At 36.9% G+C, this 8,582-nt stretch overlaps 1 protein-coding gene across 1 annotated transcript in view; it reads right to left on the bottom strand.

Annotated features, from left to right (window-relative positions):
- LOC106464547 (synaptotagmin-10-like) overlaps positions 1–3,532 on the bottom strand; it is a 19,778-nt gene extending 16,246 nt beyond the window's left edge. Inside the window, exon 1 of the mRNA XM_013924692.2 lies at positions 3,373–3,532. Coding sequence (XP_013780146.1) covers positions 3,373–3,451 — 79 coding nt within the window. The 5' untranslated portion in view covers positions 3,452–3,532. The remainder of the gene's footprint in view (positions 1–3,372) is intronic.
- Positions 3,533–8,582: the final 5,050 nt, after the last annotated feature.

Below are 8,582 nucleotides of genomic sequence, written 5' to 3'. Positions count from 1 at the left end.
GTAAGTTGTATCAGTATTAAACAATCATGAAGTGGAGTAAGTTGTATCAGTATTAAACAATCATGAAGTGGAGTAAGTTGTATCAGTATTAAACAATCATGAAGTAGAGTAAGTTGTATAAAGTATTAAACAATCATGAAGTGGAGTAAGTTGTATCAGTATTAAACAATCATGAAGTGGAGTAAGTTGCATCAGTATTAAATAATCATGAAGTGGAGTAAGTTGTATCAGTATTAAACAATCATGAAGTGGAGTAAGTTGTATAAGTATTAAACAATCATGAAGTGGAGTAAGTTGTATCAGTATTAAACAATCATGAAGTTAACTGACACAATCGTAGCTAAACATGTGATTTCGTTGATGGTTAATGGTTACCAACAGGTATAGACGTTTCACTCAAAGCATTATATGATTTTTAAATTTATTAAAATTTCATTTTTACATTCTTGTAAGAAAAATTTTGCATGATGTTATTTCATAAACAAATATAAGTCTTAATTTATTAACTATGAACTAAGAAATCTGTTTCACCTTATGAATTTTAAAAACTAACAAAATGTAAGTCCCTTGCAGTTCTATGCCCAGACAGTCGCCTAGCAACAAGACAACTATGACGTCAGTGTCACTATGCCAACCACAGAGCAAGAGGAAATTTCTGGTACCTTAAAACGGAGACGCAGAAAGATGCGCGAAACAAATAGCTAACAAATAACACGCTAAAAAAATATGTCCAGGAGATATACATTTTTTACAAATTTTCTAGTAATAAAGCTCTTAGGTAAACAATTTTTTTGCCAATTTTTACTGAAAACTAACAAAAATATTGTAATAATGAAAATCTGGATTTAAAAGAATTAAAAACACAACCAAAAGTCAAAACAAAAAATTATGGTGAAAAATATTAACACAATATTTAAATTACGTTTGCTGTAGAATGTAGTTACGTGTATGTTTTATCTCTCATCTTTAAATATTAACGGTGTTAGCATAACAGATTCCACGATGTGTTATCAAACGTTGTTTTGCAGGCTAGAATGGATGCAACCATAGTACAGAAGGGTTCGAATATTCTAATTTTTTTAATTGTAAAGTATAACGATTTTGACTATGTTAATCAGTAACGTGACAACCCCAGCCGATATAAAGTCGCAGTGGAACGGATAAATCATAACTACATTTTGACACTGCATAGGTAGTGTGATATAACCAAAAATTATCGTTGTTGGGAAGTGTATGCGTTAGCCTTTTTCGACGCAAAATGTTCATACATTTATGTCATTAAGATGTTTTAAATTCGGGAATTTAGTGTTCACTTGTACTTAATTATTTGAAAACAAAGGAATATGGAACAACCTGGGTACACAGGACCATCGGAATAGGGACCTGTAACAAGTCGTACCTCAGCAGTGCTAAGCAAGGTGTGGCATCTTGAAATAGGAGAGTCCACGAACATAAAGGTCGGTTGCAAAAACTGTCACACATGCCTCTCGCAACAGTACGTAGCACAATCAAGAAGGATCTCAATCTGGAAACGAGGCCAATAGGGTATGGCTTCACCATGATGAGGCTTCCAATCACACCTCCTATTCAACTGTCGCATGCCTCAAGCAGCTGGAGAATGAAACGAGTATTCATTGAACTGTATTCATGCTATTCCATATGAATACATATTGGTCAAGTAGCCTATAGATTTTTATGCAATCAGACTGTTGAAACAGGCACTGGGAAAACGCCACCTTCCAACACTAGATGGATTATGGTAAGCCCGCAGGGAGTAGTAGTGAGTTTGGATACGGAAGCCTTACGACGGAGCCTTTTGCAATGTAATCTACGCTGCATGGCTGTTGTAAAGATGCATGGTCATCATATATAGTATGACCGGACGTGGCGACATGGACTATAATGACGTGGCGAATTTCTAGCATCGTTTTAGCATAACGTATTCAACACTTTGTAATATTATATTCTAATAGATGAGCACTGCAGAAGCATGAGCGTTTTCAAACGACATTTTTTTTCTCTGATTAACATTAAAATATATTCAGATGAATGTTGAAATAAACATATAAAAATTTGTAGTATCGACTTTCACTTTTATCGCTTGTGGCCATTCTAGCATGATTACTAAAAAACACTGAAAATCTGATAAAAGGAGAACGAAATTTTAGAAGAGACAAGTTTTTTCCAGTTAAAGGTCAATACAACCCAAGGTATATTGTACTGTATTTATCTTTAACAAACTGAATTAAATTGTCGAAGGTTAATAAGACAACTCCATATGTAACCGTAGTTAATCAGAGAACGCACTGTGCTGTGTGTGGTATGATTCATTCGTCTGTGTGTGTGGTAGAGCTTGTTTTTTCTTGCTAGTGGATGTTTAATGTATGGTATGCTTCGTTCGTCTGTGTGTGTGTGTGTGATAGAGCCAGTTTTTTCTTGCTAGTGGATATTTACTGTGTGTGGTTTGCTTTGTTCGTCTGTGTGTTTGTGTGATAGAGCCTGTTTTTTTTCTTGCTGGTGGGTGTTTACTGTGTGTGGTTTGCTTTGTTCGTCTGTGTGTTTGTGTGATAGAGCCTGTTTTTTTCTTGCTGGTGGGTGTTTACTGTGTGTGGTTTGCTTTGTTCGTCTGTGTGTGTGTGTGATAGAGCCTGTTTTTTCTTGCTGGTGGGTGTTTACTGTGTGTGGTTTGCTTTGTTCGTCTGTGTGTGTGTGTGTATGTGTGATAGAGTAGTAAGCAGATAGCTGTTTACGCATGTTTTAAAACAAGAACATGCTGCAATAATTACTGCATAAAATATTAGATTATTCCAGGACGAGTTGTAAGCAGATAGCTGTTTACGCATGTTTTAAAACAAGAACATGCTGCAATAATTACTGCATAAAATATTAGATTATTCCAGGACAAGTTGTAAGCAGATAGCTGTTTAGTAAGTAGATAGCTGTTTACACATGTTTTAAAGCAAGAACATGCTGCAATAATTACTGTAAGATCTAGAAATGATTATTTTAACGGAAAATAGGAAACCATGGTTAAAAAGAACTAAAAAAAAAAATAGAGCAAACAAGGACATGAATAACTGTAAAGAAACACAGTTCAGTAACAAGTGATTAATGAGAGACAAAATATTTTCTTAAAATATTTGCTTCATTCCACATATAAAGCCAACATAGTTATTGTTAATTTAGTTACAACCGAAAACATCGTTAACAGCGAGGGTACCTTACTGACGAAACAATGCATTCTGATCTTTATAAGTAATAAAATCATATTTAATTAGGTATGGTCATTATCTGGTTAATTTTAATTACGCTTTCAGAAGGAAGTTTGCTCTGATCGGTAGTTAATAATAATCAACTGTAAAACTTCCTAACCTGTTTCCGGAGTGGGTTGTGAAGTGCGCAAAGCTGATGCAAGGCTATTCCACGTTTCGTTCCTTCCTAGAACTCCCATACCGGCTTAGTGGTTCAAGAGGCTCAAGAATCAGACGGATGATCTCGATGCTGCACGAGGCCGAATGCCATTTCCTCTTTGAGCTCACGTTTTTGAACAAAACGCGGGGTGACGTCAAGGTGCACGTGTCACCGAGCGTCATAGCATTGCTACCTGATAGAGAACAAGCATTTATCTCAGGTTCCATTTAAGATCGATAAAAAACACGTTGGTAGCTTAGAAAGTGAAAACAACATAATTTATTCATGTGATTGGTCGTTGACATCTTGTGACATTATTACTTGGTATATTAGTCTGACCGTTAAACACGTTGTGTATCTATCGATCTGGTAGACTTATAACTGTGAAAGTGACAAGGCAATCCATACAAACAATCATATAGCACCAATAAAGGCCATCCATACAAACTATCAATAGCACCAATAAAGGCCATCCATACAAACTATCAATAGCACCAATAAAGGCCATCCATACAAACTATCATATAGCACCAATAAAGGCCATCCATACAAACTATCAATAGCATCAATAAAGGCCATCCATACAAACTATCAATAGCATCAATAAAGGCCATCCATACAAACTATCAATAGCACCAATACAGGTTTCTTTATAGCAGTTCATCAACTTGTTATCGATGCTGTAGCAATCGTTTCACTTGCTTCAAGTGTGAAGTGAACGGCTGGATATTTTTGCAAAGGTTTGCTTATATATTGAAATGTGAACAACAATAACAGCATTTTCTGTTTCTGAAGCTAATAGTGTAACAAAATTTATGCCATATTATCTGATTGCAAATACTGATAAACAGGTTATGACCAGGCAATGAAACTATTGATAATTATCAATATAGCGCAATAGCCTTGACAATTTTCTTCCTGTCTGTTTTACTCGAATGGAAGAAATCTCGATAATATTCCCAGAATCACAAAAGCATATATTGTTCTATTTTCCCGATCACCCTATGGAAGACTTATTTTTATTTTTCACTCGCACACACTTGCATTTACTTTCTCCCAAAGGGATAGCTACATTCTTCTTATCATACAGAAACAGCCATGTTCTTCTCAACGTTATAAATGGATAGTTACGTTCTTATACTTTTCTCATAGGTATAGAACTTAATATTTAACGGAGATAATTATCATATTCGTCTCATTCTCATATCACGATAGTTTTCAAGTTATTTACAATTTTTCAAAGAACAATTCCCGGCTTAACTCGCGATGCACTCACAATTGAGCTAATACGTTATCCGTTCTTCTTACGGAAACTTGGTTTCAATGAATAAATGCTTGAGAAAAGTCGTTGGTAAAAAGTTTTGTCTATTCTAAAATGTTATGTTTTAAACGAAAGTATCGTACACACTGAAAATACTGACGAAAAGGAAATATTTCAGCACCAAATAAAATTTTTCCTGCATTCCAAGTGTTGTATTGAAACAAGAATTACAGAGTGTGAAAGCCCGGTATAGCCAGGTGGTTAGGGCGCTCGACACGCAATCTGAGGGTCGCGGGTTCGAATCCCCGTCACACCCAAAATTCTCGCCCTTTCAGCCGTGGGGGCGTTATAATGTGACGGTCAATCCCACTATTCGTTGTTAAAAGAGTAGCCCAAGAGTTGGCGGAGGGTGGTGATGACTAGCTGCCTTCCCTCTAGTCTTACGCTGCTAAATTAGGGACGGCTAGCGCAGATAGCCCTCGTGTAGCTTTGCGCGAAATTCAAAAACAAACAAACAAACTTCTAAGTACAAGTTCAGAAAACCCTTTCTTTGAAAATGGCTTTCATTACAAAAATCTCTGTAATCAAATTCATTAGATTTGTTCATGGCTAACAGAACACTGTAACTGGTAGGAAAGTGAATAGATTGAGTCGTGGTGTGGGTTAGAGAAGAAAGTTCACAAAGGGAAGAGCGGTTAGGGTAGTTAAAAATAAGTCATGCGATTATAATACCAGTGAAACTATTCTAATCTTAAGATTACCTTTTATATCTATTTTGACAAGAAAACAACTTCTTCATGAGTTTGTTGCCTGGTTCGTTTCATCTTTCTATTCATATATACTCTCGTTTTTTTTAAGGAGGATTTTTTCGTGTTTTTTTTATATCACATAAACACACTTGTTACAGATATTCAGTCATAAACAGCCTAAAATGTTTTGAATAATTGTGAAAAAGCGATGTACATGTTTTAAAATGTGAACGCTGTAAGTCTTCAAAATGAAAGGTGACGTATCCATACGCGATGTTTGTTTGTTTGTTATGAATTTCGCGCAAAGCTACACGAGGGCTACTTGCGCTAGCCGTCCCTAATTTAGCAGTGAAAGACTAGATGGAAGGAAGTTAGTGATCACCACCCACCGCCAACTCTTGGGCTACTCTTTTTACCAACGAATAGTGGGATTAACAGTAACATTATAACGCCCTCACAGCTGAAAGGGCGAGCATGTTTGTTGGGTCTAGGATTCGACCCCCGACCCTCAGATTGCGAGTCGAGCGCCCTAGCCACATGGCCATGCCGGGCCATATTCACGATGTTTCTTGTTGACTGTGTACTTTTTATCTGTGCCAGCGATGTGTTAAAATTGGTATAATTATTCATAATTCGAAACGCATGTTTCTTTACCAGAGGAGTTATACTTAAAACTAAACTACCATCCATGTGGTCGGTTTTATTTTTGATGAAACAGAAATCCTTCGAGTATTGTAAATATTAGAGTAAAAACTGGCCGTTTCAGAAGCACTGTAGTAGAAAACAGAATATTTAAAACTCACTGTTTAAGGTGTTTCCTTCCGTGGCCTTTGAAAACCCACACGAATCACATCTCAGAAAAATCACATCGACAAGACTGGTGAAAGGAATTGCAGGTGAAATGAATATTAAAGGCTTCCGAATGAAAACATCTTTCTGCATCACGTGACTCGTTTCGGAATAAAGTCATATCTACTTGTCCTTAGATAAGGAAGCGGAGAAGAAATTAATTAGGTTGAGTACACAAGCAGGCTATGTGAAAAGCTATGCCACAAAACTTGTACCTATCTATCTCTAGATAAGGAAGTGGAGAAGAAATTGATAATATGGAGTACACAAGCAGGCTATGTGAAAGGCTATGTCACAAAACTTGTATCTGTCTACCTCTAGATAAGTAAGCGGAGAAGAAATTGATAAGGTTGAGTACACAAGCAGGCTATGTGAAAGGCTATGTTACAAATCTTGTATCTGTCTACCTCTAGATAAGGAAGCGGAGAAGAAATTGATAATATGGAGTACACAAGCAGGCTATGTGAAAGGCTATGTCACAAAACTTGTATCTCTCTACCTCTAGATAAGTAAGCGGAGAAGAAATTGATAAGGTTGAGTACACAAGCAGGCTATGTGAAAGGCTATGTCACAAAACTTGTATCTCTCTACCTCTAGATAAGTAAGCGGAGAAGAAATTGATAAGGTTGAGTACACAAGCAGGCTATGTGAAAGGCTATGTCACAAAACTTGTATCTGTCTACCTCTCTAACATAAGGATGAAGCAACGTTTACTAGAAATCTATCTGGGAGTTGCTCTTTGATAAGTACGTCCAGATTGTGGGCCCGAGCGTTCATGACTCGCGTTACTGCAAAAAAAAATCGCATTTTGGGGTTATGTTTGTGCTATAAGAGTGATGGTTGTTGGCGCTGTTGATTAACTCTCTTTCCTACAGCCTATCAGCTCTAGGAAGGACTGCGCCTAGATAGTCCCCGTGTATCCTTGCAACAAAAATTCTGAGAACAAAAAGGCACTGGAATCAGAACTCTTGTCTAGAAACAGGTATAAGGTTGTTGTTTTGATAAAGTCAAGTGTTGGAAACAGGACGGTTTCCTTTTACTATTTTACCAACGAATAGTGGGATTGACTGTCACATTATAATGCCCATACGGCTGAAAGTACGAGCATGTTTGGTGGGACGGGGATTTGAACCCGCGACCCCAGATTGCGAAGTACCCGTCCCCTGGACGGAAGTTATGTAAATTCATCATGATTAATGAAAGGTTGCATCCCTTCTATGTAATAATAATAAAAAAAAACACGCAAAAATGCCCATAAAAACTGTAAAACACAAAATGTGAAACCGCAAATTTGCATGTATCTCCGCATGTACCAAATCTGGTGACGATTCATCAACAGGGGGAGGAGTAGTGGTAAAAAACGCAAAAATGCCCATAAAAAAACGCAAAATGCAAAACCGAAAGTTTGTATGTACCCCCGCATGGACTCAATGAACCTCCATACCAATTTTGGTGAAGATCCATCCACACACTGCAAAGTAATTACATGGACAAACAACAGACAACAGACAGTACTATTATATTTTTATAGATTCAGTAGTGAAGAATGAAAGTTTATGTTAACTAGCTGGAGTACCCTTCCCCTGGATGAAAGTTATGTAAATTAATGATTAATGAAAGGTTATCTTAGGACATGACAAGTTGCTTCCCTTATATGTAATTGTAAAAAAACGCCAGAACGCCCATAAAAACTGCAAAACACAAAATGTGAAACCCCAAATTTGCATGTATCTGTGCGTGGACCCAACAAGCCTTCATGCCAAATTTAGTAAAGAACCGTCTACAGGGGGTAACAAACGCAAAAACGACCATAAAAACCGCAAAACTGAAAATGTGTATGTGTCTCCTCATGGACCCAACAATGTTCAATAGTTCAGTTGGATGTAAATATTTTGAGGGTCATTTCAAGATCAAAGTACGTGATAAACGTTCGTTTAACCAATATTGCCTTTTGTTAGTCCTACACTTTTTACTCTAAAGTGTACATATAACACTTACCCAGTAGTATTGTTTATTGTAATGTATTGTTTGTTTTAACTTTCAAGGCTGTGGTGATTTTCCAGTAATCTATAAAGTTCAAAACTGATTTTAACCCAGAGAGGTCGCTGGTTGTCAGAACTCGTTTCTTCCTTAGTTAGTTAGTTTTCTTAAAAATCAAAAGTCACGCTGGGCTATCTGCTTTGCCCTCCGCGGGGAATCGAACCCCCGAATATTAGCGTCGTAAGGCCGTAAATTAAAATGTCCCATCGGGGGACATTCTACTTGAGAAAGATACATAAGTCTAATTTATGCTTACGCGAATGTACTGGAAG

Source organism: Limulus polyphemus, unplaced genomic scaffold (assembly GCF_000517525.1).
Source record: "Limulus polyphemus unplaced genomic scaffold, Limulus_polyphemus-2.1.2 Scaffold1684, whole genome shotgun sequence".
Lineage (NCBI taxonomy): Eukaryota > Metazoa > Arthropoda > Merostomata > Xiphosura > Limulidae > Limulus > Limulus polyphemus.
The sequence above is the reverse complement of the archived record's forward strand: the minus strand, read 5'-3'. Positions and strand labels throughout refer to the sequence as shown.